The sequence below is a fragment of the Chanodichthys erythropterus genome, chromosome 19 (assembly GCF_024489055.1).
Source record: "Chanodichthys erythropterus isolate Z2021 chromosome 19, ASM2448905v1, whole genome shotgun sequence".
Taxonomy (NCBI): domain Eukaryota; kingdom Metazoa; phylum Chordata; class Actinopteri; order Cypriniformes; family Xenocyprididae; genus Chanodichthys; species Chanodichthys erythropterus.
The window spans coordinates 27,088,623-27,111,963 of NC_090239.1; the positions used below are offsets into that span (position 1 = coordinate 27,088,623).

Sequence of the window (23,341 nt, forward strand, 5' to 3'; positions counted from 1 at the left end):
TAATGATGACACCTTTGCATTGTATTGTTTTTTCACACCCTGTGTCTGAAAAATACACCAAAAAAAAAAAAAAATTGTGTCAATCTCTCCTTGTACTTTCCACCCAGGTTTGAAAACCATTGTCGGGGCTTTGATTCAGTCAGTCAAGAAGATGGTTGACGTAATGATTTTGACCATCTTTGCACTGGCTGTATTTGCCCTCATTGGCCTGCAGCTGTTCATGGGAAATCTACGTCATAAGTGCATCCGTTGGCCCATTCCCAACAGCACCATCTTTGATGTCAACAACTCCACCATGGTCAATGACACCACCCTCAACGTCACAGATACTTTCGATTTCAAAGCATACATAAACAATGAAGGTGAAGTCAGGTCAAGGTTATTAAATATTTCCAAATTTTACTCAACTATGTCATCACATTGTTAGTACTACAGTTAGTACCAGCAGTACTTGTAATTGCAGGACAATAATAATTTTGTAAATGTGTAAGGTATTAGAATGGTATTGCCAACAATTTTTTACAGTTGTGTCATGCTGTTTATTGGAATTTGAGGTGTTTTTTGTGACATAATTTGGGAAATATTAGTCACAGATATAATAATGCATTTTTAAAGTCATCCTACAATAAAAATGTTAATATATTGTCTACTATAAACTTTTGATGCATTTAAGTTCTCTTGGGAAGTTCGTATTTACGAGTTGGGAAGTGCATTCAAGTCACTTTCATCAGAGCAAGATGGCAGTGTACATTCTCCTTATTAACTACACAAAAAAGCAAGGTTTTTAAACTCTGATCTGATGAGAACAAAGAATGTGCATTCATGTTTTTTTATTCATTTATGAAGCCACTGTAAACTTAATCGTTAAATATCATGTTATATTACAATGCTGTTATATTTTGTGCAGGGCATTATCTTATTTTGTTGACAACATCACTGCTAAATACCTATAAATATTGTGGTATTTCGCCACATTTCTCACTAACACGCCCCCAACTCATCAAGATTGGGCCGTAAAGGATAAGTTCACTTTCAAATAAAATTTTCCTGATAATTTACTCACCCCTATGTCATCCAAAATGTCCATGTTCTTCTTTCTTTACTTGAAAAGAAATGAAGGTTTTTGATGAAAACATTCCAGGATTATTCTCCTTATAGTGGACTTCAATGGAGCCCAAACGGTTGAAGGTCAAAATTACAGTTTCAGTGCAGCTTCAAAGGGCTTTAAATGATACCAGACGAGGAATATGGGTCTTATCTAGTAAAAACGATCTGTCATTTTCTAAAAAAAATGTAAATGTATGTGCTTTATATAAAAAAAAAACAATTTCGCCTTCCAAGTGGTTCCAAAAACCTTAATTTCTTTGCGACTGAAGAAAGAAGAACACGGATGACATGAGGGTGAGTAAATTATCAGGAAATTTTTATTTGAAAGTGAACTAATCCTTTAAAGAAAACCCTGAGCTTCCCACTCGTATTTACAACTTGGTGGTGGCGTTCATGTGCGTTCAACTCGTACATATGACATGACTTGAATGCAGCACTTGTCTACTATAAAATTGGTATACTTGTTATACTTTTCAGAAAACCAATACTTTCTGGAAGGAAGTTTAGATGCTTTAATATGTGGTAACAGCTCTGATGCTGGGTAAGTTTGCTTGCATTCCTATTTAGTGGTAATAAAAATGCTTGTAATTTAATATAGGCTGTCTTGTCTATAATATCAGGTGCTTTCATTGATTTCTGCAAATTGCAAATTGTAATGCCACAAAAAGCCAATACAGATTTATGTATGAAAGATGACATTTGTTGTCTGGTTTGTTTGTTTTTTTTATAGGAGGTGCCCAGAAGGATACACATGTATGAAGGCTGGGCGAAACCCAAATTATGGCTACACCAGCTATGACACCTTTGGCTGGGCCTTTCTCACCCTCTTCAGAGTCATGACTCAGGACTATTGGGAGAATCTCTTCCAGTTGGTCTGTAGTAGTTTTTACGTCTGTTCATCTGTTGGAATAGTATAAGTGAATTAAATTCCATCTTTTCCATCTTGTTTAGACCCTTCGTGCTGCTGGGAAGACCTACATGCTCTTCTTTGTGGTGGTCATCTTCCTGGGCTCTTTCTACCTCATCAATCTGATCTTGGCTGTGGTTGCGATGGCATACGATGAGCAGAATGATGCCAATTTGGCTGAGGCTCGTGAAAAAGAAGAGAAGTTTCAAAGATTGCTAGAGCAGCTCAGGAACCAAGAGGTCAGGTGACTACCATATAATTTCACATCAAAATATGGTTAAATTATTTAAAAAACCCAAAACACTCATTATTTATTGATTTATATTGATACACGTTACACTGATATGTTGTTTCATAGTGGTTTATTTCTATCACAAATAACAGGTAGGTAGTAAAGCATCTTTGGCCAGCCAGACAACTCGAAGTCGAGGGTCAAACAGGACAGGTTCCCTGCACAGTCTTGACGGTGATGATGCCATAAAGGACTGTAATGGCCGATTGGTGCCTCGTCTTATCGTCAACAGAGTCTCCTCGGAAAGAGAGGTAATGCAAAACTTTCAGATTAGGAGTATTTTTATTATTTTGGGGTACTCTGTGAGTTCTGTTAAAACCAAGTACTTTTACTCAGTTAAATTTACACTGTAAAAATAATACTTTTTACTCTATTACAATTTCATGTACACATGTAGTACAAAGTACATATGTCACATGACAAACTGTTTCTCAAAATAGTATTTTGTGACTTTGAAAAATGAGGGTGAGTAAATGATGACAGAATGTTCATTTTTGAGTATATAGTAATGTGTTTTTATAATAACCATTGTTGTTGATGGATGAACTCAAGTGTGAACACGATTCATGATTATTCTTCATTATTAGCCTAAGGCCGTTTTCACACCTGGCTCGGTTTGGAACCTGGTGCGTTTTCTCCCTTAGTTCGGTTTAATGCATATATAAAAATCGCAACAATCACACTCAGATGCGCACCAAACAATCGCTTCGAATGGTCTTGGACTGATTGAAAATGAACTCCGGAGCAGTTCGGTTTAGGTGAGAAAGCAATCAAAAAAAAACCCAACTGACCAATGAACCAAACGGTATTATAATTCATAACAGGAAATGTGCTATGAAATGTTTTATGAAACGATATATATATGCTGTCCTGACAAAGACTTGATTCCCGCTCTAACTACATTATATATTTTATATATATAAGAGGACAGTTTTACTCACATGTGATTTGCATAAACTTATTATGATACTCTTTGAAATGTTTCCTTGTAAAAGTGAACCAAACCAAGACGAAAATGTCAAATTGTAACAAGTCCCTGTTTTGGAACAAAGAAAACGATCTACAGGTGTGAAAACACCCTAAAAATCACTATATTCACATGTCAAACAACTGTATAATCATCTGCTGTATAATCAAAATTTTAGATGAAAATATTTAGGTTACAGGATATTGGTTTACTTTAACATCTGCTGTGTTGTAGAGCTTTACGTAGTCAGAAGAATGATAAAATAGTCATTTAAATGAAAATAGTAATTTTTGCATCAAAAATACTAAAACATTTACAACTTTCAAAAACTTAAGTACAATTTAGATACTATTTCATCATAACACAATAATATTTTTAGGTAGGTACAGTATTTAGACTTTTAATTTTTGACATATGTACTTTAACTCTTATGAACTTTTTATACTTGATTAGTGTACTATTTATACACAACCAGTCAAACGTTTCAACACACTGTATGTTTCACATGATCTTAATGACATTTTGATGCATCCCATCATGCTCAATGTAAAAACCGAATGGTAAATAAAAGTCTTTTTTCTAGTCATTTAAATTGTAAATTAGAATTGCTTCACTGTCTTGATAGTTCAAAAAGCCTTTAACATGTTTTGACATCTGTACTGTTTCATTTTTCCTCCAGTTATCAGCTGAAGAGGATCACAAGTCCATGAGCTCCAAACACAGCATACAGTACCTGGACCAGCCCAAACTCTCCAAGAGAACAGCTAGTGCTATCAGTGTGCTCACTGCAACGATGGAGGGTACTAGCTTGAAGAAACTCCTTGATTAGCTGCAAATTAAAAGGATGTTCCTTCGGATACCTCATTAACTAGCTTTGCCACTGAGGAACATGTCTAAAAGCCATAAGAGTTTTTCCAATTTATTGTGCTTCTCCAGATGTCCCAATATGTCAGGAGTCAGGACTATATGTTGAACATCAAGTGGTGTCCCAACACAGTGGCAAAATTGTTTGTTATACAAAAGTAAACAAAATGTGCTTAAAATCAAACACTGAAGTTATTAATATTACCAAGAACTGCACAGTCCCAACAACTGCATTTTAATTTTTTTTGGTTTTGGGAAGATATGGTTTGCAAGCAGGGCTTGACATTAACACCCGCCAACCTGCCAAAAGTGTGTGGGCACTTAGAATCGTCCCAACTTTCCCCCCCTTAGCGGCGCCCCCGGGCTGGTGGTGGGAGGGCCAGTAGAAATCTCGTTCCAGGACCGGGGCCTCTAGGGAAGACCCTTATACTGTAGGCCCTCCAGGCCTCTGGGCCCTCCATAGTCCCTCTTCTCAATCTATGTATTTTCAGTCAATGAAAAAAAATTGCAAATGTTAATATTCACATGTAAAACTGATATTATTACATTTTGTTGACTACATCTTTTCCTGAAGACTTTGGTAAGATTTGTTTGTGTTTCAGGTAGGAACAGTAGGACAGTGGTGGGCCTCCAGTAGTAGGATTGGACAACCCTGTTCTACCATAAAATGAGCTGTGTGAAACTTTGCAAGAAAATATCTAGTTAAAATGCAAAGATGTAGTCAACAAAATGTAATAATATCATTTTTACTTGTGAATATTAACATTTTCACATTTTTTAAACTCAAAATACATAGATTGAGAAGGGGGCCCAGAGGCCTGGATGGCCTATAAGGGTCTTCCCTAGGGGCCCCGGTTCTGGAACAAGATTTCTACTGGCCCTTCCACCACCCACAACCCACCTCTCAACTCATCACCCTGGAATAATGCAATGACCAGTAAAGGGAGCCCAGTTTACCTTGAAACACCATTCAGAGTCAAAACTGTGGATAATGCTTTTTTATACCCTAAACAGGCAACGTAACCTGGGAGATACATATTTTTGAAAATAGCTTAACATATAACTCAACATATAACTTAATTTTCTTTTTCAACATCTCACTATTAATATTAGCAGTTGTTTTGCATTTTTTTCTAAAAAAAAGTTAGATTAATATATATTTACTTTTCACAAAATCTGAATGTCCTGCACCAATGGCGCCCATGTTGGATTTAGGCTGACTAACTGATCACAGAAAACTTGAAACAAATCATGTGATCAGCATACTCAAGACAGACCAAACTATGATAAATGATAAAAGGATTTTATGAAAAAATCGTTCTTATGCCCCAAACAAGTCTATGTAACTCGTGGTACACTTTGCCTGTTTAAGGGTTAATTTAAAGTGTCATTTTCTAGATTAGTGTATTGTGGTCTGACAGAACAGTTTGAGAGTGTCTATTGTCTGGAACTAGCAAAGGTCACATTGTGTGTAGAGAAAAAACCTGTTAACTTCATCAGAGTGGTGCTAATCTTTGGGCTATTTCAGAGCCACGGACTGACTGTAGACTGGCAGAGCTTGTTGCTGTCACTCTGCTGATGTTCATTCATTGCTCTTAATGCTATTACCGCTCACTGTACATTCTCTATCTCTTTGTCTCACCAGAGTTGGAAGAGGCTCAGAGGGCTTGTCCCCCAGCCTGGTATAAGTTTGCTGATATTTTCCTTAAATGGGACTGCTGCGCTCCCTGGATCATCTTTAAGAATTGGGTTCATTTTATAGTGATGGACCCATTTGTTGATCTAGGTATCACCATCTGCATTGTGCTCAACACACTTTTCATGGCCATGGAGCACTACCCCATGAGTCCGGATTTCGAACATGTTCTCTCAGTGGGCAACTTGGTTAGTGTTACATCAATACTTCTAAATTACTGTCTGAACTCTGTAGAAATATTAATCTTGAGGATTTACCTGATTAACCTGAAATTGACCTGAAATATATGCATACTTTATATCAGATACAGCATTTATCTTAAAGCATATTTGTGTTTTGGATGCTGCTGCCCAGCATGGAATATGCTGATGTCCCTACCAGTCATCTTAAAGCTTTAGTTCACCCAAAAATGAAAATTATCCCATAATTTACTAACCCTCAAACAATCCTAGGTGTATATGACTTTCTTCTTTCAAACAAGTACAATTTGAGTTATATTAAAAAATATTCTGGCTCTTACAAGCTTTATAATGGGAGTGAATAGTAACCGAGATTTTGAAGTCCAAAAAAAGCATATCCATCCATCATAAAAGTAATCCATAAAGACCTTGATAAAGACCTTCTGAAGCAAAGCGATATGATTTTGAAAGAAAAATATCCATATACTTTTATGATGGATGCACTTCAAAATCTCAGTTACTATTCACTCCCATTATAAAGATTGGAAGACCCAGAATATTTTTTTAATATAACTCCAATTGTGTTTGAGTGAAAGAAGAAAGTCATATACACCTAGGATTGCTTGAGGGTGAGTAAATTATTGGATAATTTACATTTTTTGGGTGAACTAACCCTTTAACTACACTCTAAAAAATGCTGGGTTAAAAACAACCCAAGTTGGGTTGAAAATGGACAAACCCAGCGGTTGGGTTAAATGTTTGCCCAACCTGCTGGGTAGTTTTATTTAAACCAACTTTTATTTAAAAATTGCTATATGGCTAGCTTAAAATGAACCCAAAATAGTTGGGAAATTAAAAACCAGATGCAATTAGAGGCAACAATAATAGACAAAAGGTGAATGTTTATTAATAAGCTTTAATATTTTATTAATATAAATTTAATAGTTTAATAGTTTATTAATATACATTTATTAATAAGCAATTTAATAAATGTTTATTGTTTAATAATTATTCATTGAACATGAATAAATGTTCATTTCCAACATACTTTGGGTTAATTTTTAAACAATAGTTGAGTTAAATAAAACTACCCAGCAGGTTGGGCAAACATTTAACCCTACCGCTGGGTTAAAACAACCCAATTGCTGGGTTTGTCCATTTTCAACCCAACTTGGGTTGTTTTTAACCCAGCATTTTTGTGTAGCTTAATTGGGGCAATGCTGTTGACCAACATTTTTTGCAGATAAAAAACACAGAGACCAGCACTAAACCAGCTTGAACTAGCATGGGACCTCAAATCAGTGAAGTTTAACAAAATACTGTAAGATCAGAAGAACTGTGTGAACAGCAACTGTAATAGGTTGAATGTTTGTATTTTCCCTTTCTGGGCTCGCCTGAGAAATCATATATCTTTGCACAGCTCTACACAAAAGCTTTCCTATTTTATTAAAGTCATTTAAAGGTGCCCTAGATTCAAAATTTGAATTTACCAAGGCATAGTTACATAACAACAGTTCAGTACATTGAAATGAAATACAGTGAGTCTCAAACTCCATTGTTTCCTCCTTCTTATATAAATCTCATTTGTTTAAAAGACCTCAGAAGAACAGGCGAATCTCAACATAACACCGACTGTTACGCAACAGCCGGGATCATTAATATGTATGACCCCAATATTTGCATATGCCAGCCCATGTTCCCAACATTATGAAAGGCATTAGACAAGGGCAGGACGTCTGCATCTGTGCACAGCTGAATCATCAGACTAGGTAAGCAAGCAAGGACAGTAGCAAAAAATGGCAGATGGAGCAATAATAACTGACATGATCCATGATATCATGATATTTTTAGTGATATTTGTAAATTGTCTTTCTAAATGTTTTGTTAGCATGTTGCTAATGTACTGTTAAATGTAGTTAAAGTTCCCATCGTTTCTTACTGTATTCACGGAGACAAGAGCCGTTGCTATTTTCATTTTTAAACACTTGCAGTCTGTATAATTCATAAACACGACTTCATTCTTTATAAAAATCTCCAAAAGTGTAGCATTAGCCGTTAGCCATGGAGCACCATCAAACTCATTCAGAATCAAATGTAAACATCCAAATAAACACTGTACTTACGCGATTAGACATGCTGCATGACGAACACTTTGTAAAGATCCATTTTGAGGGTTATATTAGCTGTTTGAACTTTTTTTATGTTGTTAAAGGCAAGCGCAAGCTCTGGGGCGTGGAGCACCCGATTTAAAGGGCCACACACCCTGAATCGGCTCATTTCTAATTATGCCCCAAAATAGGCAGTTAAAAAATGAATTAAAACAAATCTATGGGGTATTTTGAGCTGAAACTTCACAGACACATTCAAGGGACACCTTAGACTTATATAACATCTTTTAAAGAAAAGTTCTAGGGCACCTTTAAGTGTAGGCATTAACATCAGGACAAAGCAACTGTTAATAACAGCAAAGCATGATTAACAGGTCATTAATTTAGGTCAGTATTGAAGGTTTAGTATTAATACTACACCCCAAAATGAAAATTCTCTCATCATTTACTCACCCTCATGCTATCCCATCTGTATATGCTTTCCTTTCTTCAGCTGAACACAAAAGAAGATTTTCAGTGTCTTCTGAAGTGAAATGAAAGTGAAATGTTGTGAAACTCACACAAAGCGACGTCCTCTGTGCTTCTGCCTTCACACTGTGTTGACGGTTGGCCTGAAGCGATTGTTTATAGTTAAAAAAAAATTATTAAATATAAGTGTTTTCACACACCTATTGTTTTGTTGCATGTGGTAAATAATAAGAGAATTTTTATTTTTGGGTGGAGCATCTCTTTAAAAGGTACACTCTGTAACTTAGAAGTAGCAGCTCCGGATACAATGTTCTGCCACAAGTTTTGTTTATTAACCACTAGCTAGAGCACCAAAAGTTACATAGTGTACCTTTAAATTGACCACTTATGTTTCCATTCTTATCTCACAGAGCATTAAACCTTATTCTTCAAGGTATTTACAGGAATCTTCACAGCTGAAATGGTGTTCAAGCTTATTGCTTTGGACCCCTACTACTACTTCCAGGTGGGCTGGAACATTTTTGACAGTATCATCGTCACACTCAGTCTGGTAGAGTTGGGACTGGCCAATGTTCAGGGATTGTCCGTTCTCAGGTCCTTCCGTTTGGTAAGTCTAAATCTCAACCCCTCGATCTGCTTCATTATTTTATGGTTTGTGTGACTGATATCCTCTGTAACGTTAAAATTCACAAAGTACTTCAACCTCACATAAAAATGGTGCGTAGTTTAACTTTGTATACAATTGTGTCTCTATGTGTATGTTTGTGCCCATCTCTGACGGATGTGCTGGAAGTAGCTACGTGTCTTCAAACTTGCTAAATCTTGGCCCACCCTTAGCATGCTGATCAAGATCATCGGCAACTCAGTAGGTGCCCTGGGGAACCTGACGCTTGTCCTGGCCATCATCGTCTTCATCTTTGCCGTGGTGGGCATGCAGCTCTTTGGCAAGAGCTACAAGGAGTGTGTTTGTAAGATCTCTCAGGACTGCGAGCTGCCCCGCTGGCACATGAACGACTTCTTCCACTCTTTCCTCATCGTCTTTCGGATCTTGTGTGGAGAGTGGATCGAGACCATGTGGGACTGCATGGAGGTGGCGGGAGCGAGCATGTGTTTGATAGTCTTCATGATGGTCATGGTCATTGGAAACCTTGTGGTAAGTGAAGCGCAGATTGATTCTTATCATGTTTGTACAAACATCTTGACAGAAAAACACTGAACTTTGCTGATTTGGTGAATCAATTAGAAGCGTTCTGCAAAATGACAGCACATTGCATGTGCAAGAATGTCTAAAGCTTTCAGTGCAGCATTGCTCTAATATGTTACTATTTTCTTTTGCACTCAGAGGGGACATTATTATTACATCTGCTGCCACTGCTAAGCTGTTAATCTTTATAACTGTTACCCTGAAGCTGTCCTGATCTGAAGCTTTAGCATAGCAACCAAGCCAAACCCAAAGGATTTTCAGCACAGCTGATGGCAGGCCGGCTGTTGTTGACATTCAGGTGGCATGGCAGTTAGCATCTGATTCCTCTGTGTAACCAGGTGATAATTAGTCATAACATTTAAACTTTCATATGTAGGGCACTCTATAGTCCCTGTTGAAAAAAACAGCATATGCTGGTTAGGTATGTTTTGAAGCATGGCAGCTGGTTTGAGCTGGTTTAAACTGGTCCTTAGTTGGTCCTAAGCAACTAGCTCCAGCTTAGGACCAGCTTATAGCTAGCCCATGACCAACTAAGGACCAGCATAAACCAGCTCAAACCAGCTGCCATGCTTCAAAACATACCTAACCAGCATATGCTGTTTTTTTTCAACAGGGGTGTATAACCATTTTCTGAATTTCAATGGGAAAAATTCTTTAAATGTCCTTTGCCAACAATTAAGAATATTGCGATGAGAAATAAATTATTAAACATTGTAATAGATATAACTTATTTTAGCAAGGTTATTATAAAGATTTAGTGTTTTAGTGTATTGTATCACAACACTGCGAAAAAAGTACCTAGTATTTTTGGCTTCTTTTCCAGCACAAATACCTGAAAAATTTTAAATCAAGATACATTTACTTGAGAAGGAAAATGACTTAAGATATTACATCTTATTTTTTATTTTTTTTAAAGCATAAACTCACCTCATTTTGACAGACTTGGGAGGGTTACTTTAAAAATGTATTCAGTAACAGTTACAAATTACTTCATAAAAAAGTATTCAGTAACATGAGCCAAGTACCACAAAAACAAAGTAATGTAATCTGATTACTTTTGGATTACTATATAAAGAAAGTAAGGGGTCAACTTCACTGTAAATAAATTGCATTTTTAATTTTAATTTTAATTATTTCTTTTCAATTTTTGCATGTTTTTAAATGTTACATGTTCCATAATAGAAATATTTTTAAAAATCTGATAAATTATCTATTGCAATATTAACATTGTTCTTATTTAGAGCTTAAAAATAGGCCTATAAAAGTGACATCACATCATAACCAAACTGAACAAGCTCGGATCAGACATTTCTGTTCATGCGTTTTCTGCTTTAATTTTAATGTTTAGCATTTTGGTTACTTTTAAAACCTATTTAAACTAAGCAATCATGTCTTCTTTCCACAACTTGGGAATACACAGCCTTGAATATATATATGGAAATGGCTATACAGACATCTAGTGGCTACATTATGGTATTACAGATTATTTTTTTAGTCCTTTGATAAAGAAAGTGTTTTCATAGCTGGAAGGCAGAGTTTGCACTGTACAATCATGTTGTTTGCATTTTCTTCTTTGAAAACAAAATAGCAGCGAAATTTCCATGAATTGAAAGCATTTCCCCCACGGGCAGCATCGTTTCAAGCATTTCCCCCATGGGCAGCATTACTGGCAACAGAACCAGGAACTACTCTATAATCAAGCAGCACTTAATATGAATGAATGAATGAATGAGGCATTTATATAGCGCTTTCATATGTACTACTGTACACCCAAAGCGCTTTACAATCATATCAGGGGTCTCTCATCATCTACCACCAGTGTGCAGCATCTACTTGGATGATGCGCCGGCAGCCACAGTACAACGGCGCCAGTGTGCTCACCACACACCAGCTTTTAGGTGGAGAGGAGAGACAGTGAAAGAGCCAATTCAATGGATGGGGATTATTAGGAGGCCGTGATTGGTAAGGGCCTATGGAGGGAATTTGGCCAGGACACCGGGGTTACACCCCTACTGTTTACGAGAAGTGCCATGGGATTTTTAATGACCACAGAGAGTCAGGACCTCGGTTTAACGTCTCATCCGAAGGATAATATGGTGTTATTATGGTAAAATAATGATTTATTTAGTTTTAAATTAAACCATTGTAATCCTGATAGTATTTCCCTTTTTTCAAAATGTAACTGTAATCTGATTACTACATTTTTTGACGTAACTGTAATGAATTACAGTTACTGGATTTTTGTATCCTGGTTATGTAACACCATTACATGTGTTCCGTTACTCCCCATCCCTGCATTTTGATACATTTTTCCGAAAACAAGATTTAAAATCTTAGGTCATCTTGCATTTCAAGAAAAACTTATCTTGATTTAAGAATTTTTAGATATTGTAAACAATACAAAAATACTGAGTAAGAAACTATTAGGCCTAAGGCTGTGTCCGAAATCACCCCATACCCTTAAATAGGGCACTATTTGAGGGAACAGCCATTTGTAGTTATGTCCGAAACAATAGTGGATGTTATTGAATGCACTCATTCGATCCCATAATGCACCGCAATAAAGATTTTACAACTGATGTACGCTCAATGGCTACAGAAACCTATAATGCACTGTGAGGGTCGTGCCGAATGAATTCTTGTGTCTTGCCAGAAGATGGCGCCCACTGCTGAATCATCTATTCATCCATTTTCTAAACTGCTGGTCCAATGTGGGTACAGTGTAATATCATACAGGTATGAATTCTTTTTTAATGAATTACAATAATAATAATAATTATAATATTATGATTAATTATTTTGAGAGTGTCAATTATTATTAATAATTGACTTTAATAATTATAATATTATTAATAATTCTTTTTTTTAAACAATTATAATAATAATTGTTTAATTAAGGTTTATACATGATAGTTTCCATGACTGAGTTAAAGATAAATCTTTTAAGTACTACTGGTTTCAAATAATTATTAAATAGCATTACAGCAAGCACAAACTATGCAAATGTGTGCATAAACTCAGTGTCCGAATTCATTCATTTGTTTTCATTCACTCCTTCAAGTGGACTATATTAGTGGAGTAATGTAGGGAATAGTGAAGGAGCATATAGGGGGCGATTTCGAACATAGCTTTAGACTGTGAGCATGAATTACAAAATAAAAGACATCATGAATAAAATGAATAAAACCTAAACCCAACATTACAAATTCTTGCTGACATCACAGTATGATATATTTTAAACTATATCCGCATACATACAGCACATTCTCGTAAAGCAGTGCATACTATATAGCAAATGTGCTTGATTGCTTGTATCGTCACAAAATTTAAACTATATCGCCCAGCTTTACTCTGCTAAATGTGACTGTAAGGTATGAAGATATTATAAACATTTACATTTATTTATTGAACAATCAAAGCAATTTATCCAGCAAAAGGGCAACAATAGAATAAGTGCTGAGACAATTCTCACTTAGTTTAGCACAGTGCATGCAGCAAGGATTTTGTGTTAGTGTTAATAGGTGTTGACAAAAGAGATGTGTCTTTAGCAGTTTCTTGAAAATGGCTAAAGACACCGCTGCGCAGGTGGAATTAGGCAGGTCAATGTAAAGCTGCTTTGTACCAATATATGTTGTGAAAAGCTCTATACAAATACATTTGACTCGACTTTTTAAGTAAAAACTAGCCTGCTAACTTCATGTGTTGTTACAGAACAAGGAGATGCAGATGATCTGCTAGCAGCTGTGCACATAATTACCATATTGGAGCCGCTGACTGAATACACTTCCTCTCAGGTTATACATAGTGAGAAAAGGAAATGGCCTGTCTTAGCAAGCTAACAAAAGCATCATTACTCAACATGGCCCATGGCTAACATACATTTCACACACGCACACACACTCTTCATGTGGTTTCCCTCTCCTGCACTTGTCTTCTGGACAAACAGGCATTTAAGCCACAGCTACATGTTTATTGCTGCTGTCTATTTACATCATATGACTGGAGCAAGCAAACAAAAGTTTTGATCTTGGCTGTGTGCTAAGACCCAGCTCAAGTGAGTGTCTTGGCGCGCAAGTAACAAACACGGACAGCTGAGATACACAGCGATAGAAGCTGAAGATCCATGTGGCAGCTCCCCTCCTATACTATATACTAATGACTGATGGGCCATGACCCAAAATTGGGTCATTGAAAGCAGAGAAAATGCAAATAAGAAAAAGCAGCTCACAATGCACAACCATTCAAAAGTTTGGGGTTGGTAAGATTTTTTAAGATGTTTTTGAAAAGTCTCATTTATTTGATAAAAAAATAACATTAATATTGTGAAATATTGTTATCAATTAAATTAACTCTTAAGCTTAATTTTCAGCATCATTACTCCAGTATTCAGTGTCACATGATCCTTCAGAAATCATTCTAATTTGCTCAAGAAACAAAATCAAAGCATTATATTTTTTTTTGTGGAAACCATGAGACATTTTCTTTTTTAGGATTCTTTGATGAATAGAAAGTTCAAAAGAACAGCATGTATTTGAAACAAAAAAAACAACATTTGAAATGTCTTTACTGTCAGTTTTGATCAGTTTAATCAAATCGAATTACATAGATGCCAACATGAACAGACTGCAGGACATAACTTAATTCTAAATGTAAATTCCAAGGTTAAATTTGGATAACTTTTTTTTTTTTAATTTTTATGTTAAAGGGTTAGTTCGCCCAAAAATGAAAATTCTGTAATTTATTACTTACCCTCATGTCGTTTCACACCCGTAAGACCTTCGTTAATCTTTGGAACACAAATTAAGATATTTTAGTTGAAATCCGAAGGCTCCGTGAGGCCTCCATAGCCAGCAATGACATTTCCTCTCTCAAGATCCATTAATGTACTAAAAATATTAAATATTAAATATTAATTATTATTAAAAAATATTAATATTATAAAGTGACAAGAATATTTTTGAGCGCCAAAAAAACAAAATAACTTTTATAGTGATTGCTTATTTCAAAACACTGCTATAGGAAGATTTGGAGCATAACGAATCAGTGTATTGAATCGTGATTCGGATCCTGTGTCAAACTGCTGAAATCATGTGACTTTTGCGCTCCGAACAGCAGATTCATTTATGCTCTGATGCTTCCTGAAGCAGTGTTTTAAAATCAGCCATCACTATATAAGTCGTTTTTTTTTTATAGAAAAATATTCTTGTCGCTTTATAATATTAATATTGAACAACTGTACTCCGATGAACCAATTTAAATATGTTTTTAGTACCTTTATGGATCTTGAGAGAGGAAGTGTCATTGCTCCCTATGGAGCCCTCACAGAGCCATCGGATTTCAACACAAATATCTTAATTTGTGTTCCGAAGATTAACGAAGGTCTCACGGGTGTGGAACGGCATGAGGGTAAATAATAAATGACAGAATTTTCATTTTTGGTTGAACTAACCCTTTAAAGTGAAAGTGACGTTACGTGTGTCCAAGTATGGTGTTCCATACTCGGAATTTGTGCTGTGCATTTCACCCATCCAAGTGCACACACACAGCAGTGAGTATTGAACACTCATGTCATTAACACACACTCAGAGCAGTGGGCAGCCGTTTTCGCTGCGGGGAGTGATTGGGGGTTAGGTGCCTTGCTCAAGGGCATGTCAGTTGTGGGTAATGAGAGTAAAAGAGAGTGCTGTTCATTCACTCCCCCACCTACACTTCCTGCTGGTACAGGTTGTAACCTTCAGGTTACAAGTCTGAAACTCTAACCATTAGGCCAAAAACCAAGCAAAAACAGAGGGTCCTAAAGCAAACCTGGCATTACTGAAACTGGATTACTCCACATGAGTAATCTGCACTCTAAGTTTAGTGGGCTGGATGAAAAAGGTATGCTAGAGGAGTGTAACATGGGAAACCAAATATCAGTGTCCTCGTTTGGCATGTAACTATGATGTGCAATGTGAAAATCACAGCACCTGCTTCTACTGGTGTGTTTTTCAGGAAGCTTGATGTATTTCATACATTAGGCTGATATGTTGTCAAATGGTCTGGGCATTTTGCACTAGGTTGTGATTGAGTGCCAAATAATGTGTGCTCTCTGATATACAGGAGTATTAATATAGAATCATGACACTATTATGATTAATATAGTATTTAGTAACTTGACTAAGGAGGATTAATTGGTAGTGATGTTTTCTTGTTTTGGAGCTTTAAATAGACCCACATACCCTGATAAGTGTCAAAAATATTTTAAGTACTGAATCTGGAGAAAAGGTAATATTTTAAAATATACCATACTGTGACATCAGCAATAAACGAATGTCTTAATTGACTTAATTCTCATTAAAAAATATTCCTTACAACTTTTTTCTTGAAAAGATAATTTTATCTTCATAAAATTATGCCTGGTTTTGATGCTTTTCCTCAAAATAATATGCAATTCTCAAGATCTATCCTGTATTTTTTTTTTTTAAAGTGGCTCTAAAACACAAGATTTGTTGATAATAGATGAACATTCTGCCTTTTTCTTCCCGTCTCATGCTGTCTTGTTAGGGCCCGAGCACCGATGGTGTGAGGACCCAATTGTAATTGCTCAGTGAATTGTTTTTCTTCTCCAAAATGAATCACATTTTTGAGGGCCTAAATATTCTTGAAAACTCAACACTTTGCACACACAACAAAAGTGGTGAAAATTTACATCTGATATGAGTTTCAGAATAAGGTGTGGCAAAATGGCTCGATAGCACCACCTTCAAAATTTCAATTAAGCACCCTTCACACTACATTTCAGGTACAAGTATGAAATTCAGTACACACATGTAACAGTTGCCTGGAAAATCCAGCCTCACCACTGTACCAGTGGATGAGTCTGGTCGGCCATTGAATCAATTTGATTTCTAGGGCGGAGCAAATCTGAGTAAACAGGAAGCGGAGTAAACCAATCAGAGAAGGGCGGATATGACGTTAGCAAAGCGACAAGAGAGTCAACAGCGAAAAGTAAATAATTAATGTGTTTTTGGACATTTAAAACTGAATTCACGGCTGAATAGAACAAACTCTCGGGTCTCCCGTGCGCAATCTTTGTTGATATTGAAGGAACTTTCGCCACACTAGAGTGACGCTGTTTGCGTCACTGAAATAAACAAATCTAATTGCACGGTACGGTTTGGAGTTGACTCGAATCGCGACGGAGGGTGGACTGAGCAGACTGATATATCTTGTAGAAGATATATCAGTCTGGCCTTGCCAGGCAAATGTAACAGCCCAATACCTATAAAAAAGTCCCTGGGAGCAAATTCTGAAAACCCAACAGGAAGTCAGATATTTTGAATTTTCTCTGCAGAATTTGTGCAGTTTTTGCCATTTCCAGATGTTGTACTTTAACGAACTCCTCCTAGAGCTTTAATCAGATCAACGTCATATTTGGTCAATCTAATCTAAAGGCTTGTGACGTTAAATTGTGAAGATCTTGAGTTTTCACTGAAGGGCGTGTCCGTAGTGGCCTGACAAATGTTGATGTTTCACCATGAAACAGGAAGTTGTTGTAACTTGGGCATACAATGTCCAATCTGCCCAAAACTAGACAAGTTTTGTAGTAGTCCTGGCCTGAACACATCTAAATGCAAATATTCAGTTAGTCATAGCACCACCTGTTGGCAACAGAAAGTGACGTGTTTAACACTGTGATGCACTACTAGCAACATACTAAAATAAGCAATTGAGTGCTAAGCATGCTACAAACATTCTTAAACATGCTTGCAACTCTTAGCTGAGTGCTAAAACATGCTATTATCATCATGAAACAGGAAGTTGTCCGATCTGCCTCAAACATCACATTTGATAAGTGCCCTGGCCTAAAGACAAAATTTAGTTATAGTCAAAGTGCCACCAGCTGGTAACAGGAAATGTGGAAAATACAAATGACTGATGTAGTCCTCCTATATTTATATGGGTTAAAGGGTTAGTTCACCCAAAAATAAAAATTATGCAATTTATTACTACCCTCATGGCGTTTCAAACCCGTAAGACATTTCCTCTCTCAAGATCCATAAAGGTACTAAAAACATATTTAAATCAGTTAATGTGAGTACAGTGGTTCAATATTAATATTATAAAGCATAGAGAATATTTTTGGTGTGCCAAAAAAACTAAATAACAACTTATTTAGTGATGGCCGATTTAAAAAAAAATTGCTTTAGGAAGCATCGAAGCATAATGAATCAGCGAATCGAATCATGATTCAGATCGAGTGTCAAACCGGCAAACTCAGGGCAAACTGCTGAAAGCAGGTGACTTTGGCGCTCTGAACAGCAGATTCGATACACTGATTCATTATGCTCTGAAGCTTCCTGAAGCAGTGTTTTGAAATCGGCCATCACTAAATAAGTCGTTATTTTGTTTTGTTTTTTGGCTCACCAAAAATATTCTCGTCACTTTATAATATTAATACTGAACCACTGTACTCACATGAACTGATTTAAATATGTTTTTAGTACCTTTATGGATCTTGAGAGAGGAAATGTCATTGCTCCTTATGGAGGCCTCACAGAGCCATCTGATTTCAACTAAAATATCTTAATTTGTGTTCCGAAGATTAACGGTTTGGAACGGCATGAGGGTAAGTAATAAATGACAGAATTTAAATTTTTGGGTGAATTAACCCTTTAAATGCATATTGCACACTGTGCTTTGTTTTCCCAAAGCCACCGGGTGGCAGTGGCACAGGTGTGAGGGCCCTTTCATCGCTGCTTGCAGCTTTAATTTTATTTATATTTCTCAGCCTGTAAATGAGGCCAGCCATGGCTGCTGTAACTATGTGCTATGTCTAATGTGCTTAGATCCTAAAGATAGCATCCCTGCCTCAGGCTTCCAGACAACATATTTAATGAAACTTAATTTCAACAGAGCCTACCTAAAATTGACAAACCTGGCTATGTACAACTTGGAAACTAGTTTTATTACTGAGACTTGAATAATGTTAGCCAAGATTGAGCCATTATTTTTAATAAAAAAATAAAACTAAAAATTACTTTTTACATGGTGGAATTTGCAAGAAACGGATCTGCTCGTGCGCAAGGTTAAAGTGTGCGAGCAGATCATCTACAGTAAAAGCCGGATTCCACCAAAGCATTTTTATCTTTATGCACACAATAATAATCTTTTGCATTGTAATCCTTTTATTTTTAATATTTGGCATGTTTGTGTGCTGCTGCGTGTCCCTGTGTGTAATAAGCAGAGTGTAGTATGTGCATTGTGCACCCGCATATAGGTGCATATTACTAAAGCGCTCTTTAAATAACAAAACAAATATTGCTCCTGACTTTAGGTCAGGTTTTTGTTTGTCAATGGCACAGTCTATATCAGTTGCCTCAAAATAGCAACGCGCAAACAATGCGCCTGAACATGTCGTTTTCAGACCAGCACGCCCATGGGTGCACAAATGGGCGCAAATGCATTTGCTATTTAAACAACGTGGCGCAGCTAAAAACACTAGCAAAAAAACACATTGCGCCGGGTGTACAATAGGGCCCTGTATGTCTGTACATTTGCATTTGGCTGACACTTTTATCCAAAGTGACTTGTGTCGTATACATTTTATCATGTGTGTGAACCCCTTGACCTTGTTAGCACCATGCTTCTATCTATAGGACTGTCTTATATAACCTGCCAGGCTCATTCTTACCCTTACTTCTCAGGTGCTGAATCTGTTCCTGGCCCTGCTGCTCAGCTCCTTCAGTGGGGATAACCTGTCTGGAGGTGATGACGATGGTGAGATGAACAACCTTCAGATCGCCATTGGTCGCATCACCAGGGGCATAGATTGGCTCAAAGCCTTCGTTGCCAGCATGGTGCAGCAGATTCTAGGAAAGAAACCTCCCGACAATAATGAGGGAGGAGGGGAAGGAGACATAGAACTATATGCTTTAAACCACCTGGATGAGGGGAAAATGGCAGATGGCTTGACCAACTGTTTGTCTGAAACACTGACTGTGCCTATTGCTCGTTTTGAGTCCGATGTTGAAGAGGACTCGGATGAATCTTGTGATGAAGAGGGTGGAAAGGTAAGGGGTCAATCGACTCTACTTCAGTCTCTTTCCATTATTATCTAGAATATACACTTTGGATTGTTCAACTCCAGTGGTAAATGAAAAGATACTGTCACAGTCACGTTCTGTTTAGTTTTCATTGTCTTGTTCTGCATAGGGCACATTTACATGACTACGATGTACTAAAAATGGAAACAGACAGCAACATTGTCAAAATGATCCCTGTTCACACGGATCCACGAAAACGATGAAAACATTGTATTATGCATGCTAGGCAAGTAGTTGGCAATGTCACTTTGTAAGGGATGGGTCAACAGTGTAATTACAGAAATTAATTACAGATGTAATTACATGCAGGTGTTTTTAAAATATAAGTATAATGAAAAAAATTGTATGTTCACAATAAGTCAAATTATTAATTTAAATGTAAGTACATAGTAGTTAAGGCCACTTAATATAAAGTGGGACCGTTTGCATTTTCAGGCCCCCAAAATGCCATTGTCATGTAAATAGCTTTCCTGTAGCTCAGTGGTTAGAGCATGGCACTAGCAATGCCAAGGTCATGGGTTCAATCCCAGGGATTGCACATACTCAGATACAAATGTATAGTATAATGCAATGTAAGTCGCTTTGGATAAAAGCGTCTGCCAAATGCATAAATGTAAATGTAAATGTAAATGGATGAACACATAAAAAAGTTTTCCATTTTTAGCTAAAAACAGTGCCATGTAAATGGCCCCTGAGTTATTGCTATTTTGCCTCTGTTCTGGTTGATTCATTTGTTGTCATGGTTTCTAATTAGTTCTCACACAGCAAAATCCCCAGAGTTAAATCAACTCTGCTCAGATTACATATGGTCCCTCTCTATATAGTGTTAAAGTAATACTGAAGCAGAGTTAAAGTTAATGAGATAATTAAGTGATTAATTAAGTTATGATTGAGCATTAGTGATGAACACCTGCTGTTAACAAGCAGAATCACTGAAGAGAAACACAATAACTACAAATGACTTCCAGCCACAGTCTTAGATGAAATCAACTGAAGATAAAAGACATTAAATCTCTCATGATCTGATTAAACAATTCCACAAACAGCATATTATCTCATTAACTTTAACTCTGCTTCATTGTTATTTTACCTCTATGTAGAAAGGGACCATGTGTTCTCTGAGCAGAGTTGATTTGACTCTGGAGATTTTGCTGTGCACCTGTTCCCTGTTCTGTTATCTTCCTCTGTGTATTTAAGTCCTTAGTTTTTTTGTGTTCATTGTCATTAAAAAGTTATGGTAGCTGTGCTCTTGTACTTGTCAACTGAAGGCAAGTTGAAGAAACCAAGTGCATTTTGTTTACATCCAAACATGAACAAAATACAAAGGAAACAATGACCTTACTTCACTTAAAAACATGAACTAAACATAAACTTGAACATAAACATAGCAAACTCACACAAACAACATCAAAGATAGACAGGGTAGTGATGGGTGCTTTCGAAACGCTGCTTCATGAAGCTTTGAAACCTTTACGAATTTTGTTTCAAGTCATGGGTTTGGAGCGTGTTTCAAACTGCCAAATCCATGTGATTACAGTAAACGGGCTTTGTTACGTCATAACTGTTTCGAAATCTAGCAATACATCTTGCAAAACATCTCATATTCTTTACGTCTTTTGCTGCACAGGCCGCTCTTAATGATGACGACTCTTCAGTTTGTAGCACAGTGGACTACCGGCCTCCAGAACCTGAGCCTGAGCCCGAAGAGGAAGAAGAACCAGAGCCTGCAGAGCCAGAGTCCTGTTTCACAGAGGGTGTGCATGCATTTTTCTTCAATTTTATCACCATTTCTTACCAGTACTCATAATGAATATTAGTGTTCACTGGTTGTTCAAGGTAATTTTTTTCCTCTCTCTTTTTAAATAGGTTGTGTTACGCGATGTCCATGTTTGAGCGTGGACACCACAGGAGGATGGGGAAAACGGTGGTGGAATCTGCGAAGAACATGCTTCACCATCGTTGAGCATGACTACTTTGAGACCTTCATCATCTTTATGATCCTCCTTAGCAGTGGAGCACTGGTGTGTCTGTCAATACTGAGCCAATGCTTTTCTCTGCGCTATAGTTACGTTATTACCTCTATGCAATATTAAATCCTTCCTAGTTTAATTTTATGGAAATGGAAACTTATAAATCTATTCATGTTTGTTTGATGCATCATTTATTTAATTCTGTCAGGCTTTTGAGGATATCAACATTGAGCGCCGCAGAGTGATCAAGATCATCTTGGAGTATGCTGATAAAGTCTTTACATACGTTTTCATAGTGGAGATGTTACTGAAGTGGGTGGCGTACGGTTTCAAGACCTACTTCACTAATGCATGGTGCTGGCTGGATTTCTTCATTGTGGATGTGAGTCTATGTGTAAAATTTTCATCTTAAAGGGATAGTTCACCCAAAAATGAAAACTTGATGTTTATCTGCTTACCCCCAGCGCATCCAAGATGTAGGTGACTTTTTTTCTTCAGTAGAACACAAATTATGATTTTTAACTGGAACAGTCGCCGTCTGTCAGTCAAATAATGGGAGTGAATGGAACTCGAGCAATAAGAGTCGAAAAAAACTTGCATAGACAAATCCAAATTAAACCCTGCGGCTCGTGACGACACATTGATGTCCTAAGACACAAAATGATCGGTTTATGCAAGAAACCGAACAGTATTTATATTATTTTTTTACCTCAAATACACCACTATGTCCAACTGCGCTCAGCACTCGCTTAGTGAGGTCTGATCGCGCTCTGACAACGGCAGTGATGTCTCGCGCTTATACTTCAATGAAGGCTAGGCATCACTTCCATTGTCAGAGCGCGATCAGACCTCACCTTAGGGTTTAAAGGAAGTTTTTTCGACTCTTGCTGATTTTGTTCTCATTCACTCCCATTATTTGACTGACAGACTGCAACGGTTGCAGTTAAAAATAATCTTTGGTGTTCTACTGAAGAAAAAAAGTCACCTACATCTTGGATGCGCTGGGGGTAAGCAGATAAACATCAAATTTTCATTTCTGGGTGAACTATCCCTTTAACCCTTATCAGCAAATATCTGTTGGATGCCAACGTTTGTGTGTATTGATTTGCTCACTTTCTATTTTATTTAAGGTGTCTCTGGTCAGTTTAGCAGCCAATTTAATGGGCTATTCTGACCTTGGAGCGATCAAATCTCTCAGAACACTCAGGGCTCTTCGACCCCTCCGAGCTCTGTCAAGATTTGAGGGAATGAGGGTAAAGAATGTCTCTCTTCTCATTTATGTGTATTTGTGTGTGATTCTTAAATTCTGAAATAAAGATATAAAGTTGACACGGATTATCTTTAAATTGGATTTTGATTTAATATGTGATGGTGTCAATGTTGTATATTTCAATTTCCTAACGGTGTGTGATGTAATGACATTTTCCACTTTTTCAGGATTATTTGTTAAACCTTGAGGTGCATCTCAATCAGCTCCCTAGTTCAGTAGATTCG

General features: G+C 36.9%; 1 protein-coding gene across 1 annotated transcript in view; it reads left to right on the forward strand.

The window, feature by feature from the left end:
- Positions 1-23,341, forward strand: part of scn4aa (sodium channel, voltage-gated, type IV, alpha, a) — a 41,164-nt gene that overhangs the window by 11,534 nt on the left and 6,289 nt on the right. The window contains exons 7-20 of the mRNA XM_067370175.1: positions 108-362; positions 1,585-1,648; positions 1,838-1,979; positions 2,059-2,253; positions 2,399-2,557; positions 3,953-4,073; positions 5,783-6,021; positions 9,022-9,195; positions 9,385-9,741; positions 19,479-19,844; positions 21,505-21,631; positions 21,744-21,898; positions 22,056-22,229; positions 22,978-23,100. Coding sequence (XP_067226276.1) covers positions 108-362; positions 1,585-1,648; positions 1,838-1,979; positions 2,059-2,253; positions 2,399-2,557; positions 3,953-4,073; positions 5,783-6,021; positions 9,022-9,195; positions 9,385-9,741; positions 19,479-19,844; positions 21,505-21,631; positions 21,744-21,898; positions 22,056-22,229; positions 22,978-23,100 — 2,651 coding nt within the window. The remainder of the gene's footprint in view (positions 1-107; positions 363-1,584; positions 1,649-1,837; positions 1,980-2,058; positions 2,254-2,398; positions 2,558-3,952; positions 4,074-5,782; positions 6,022-9,021; positions 9,196-9,384; positions 9,742-19,478; positions 19,845-21,504; positions 21,632-21,743; positions 21,899-22,055; positions 22,230-22,977; positions 23,101-23,341) is intronic.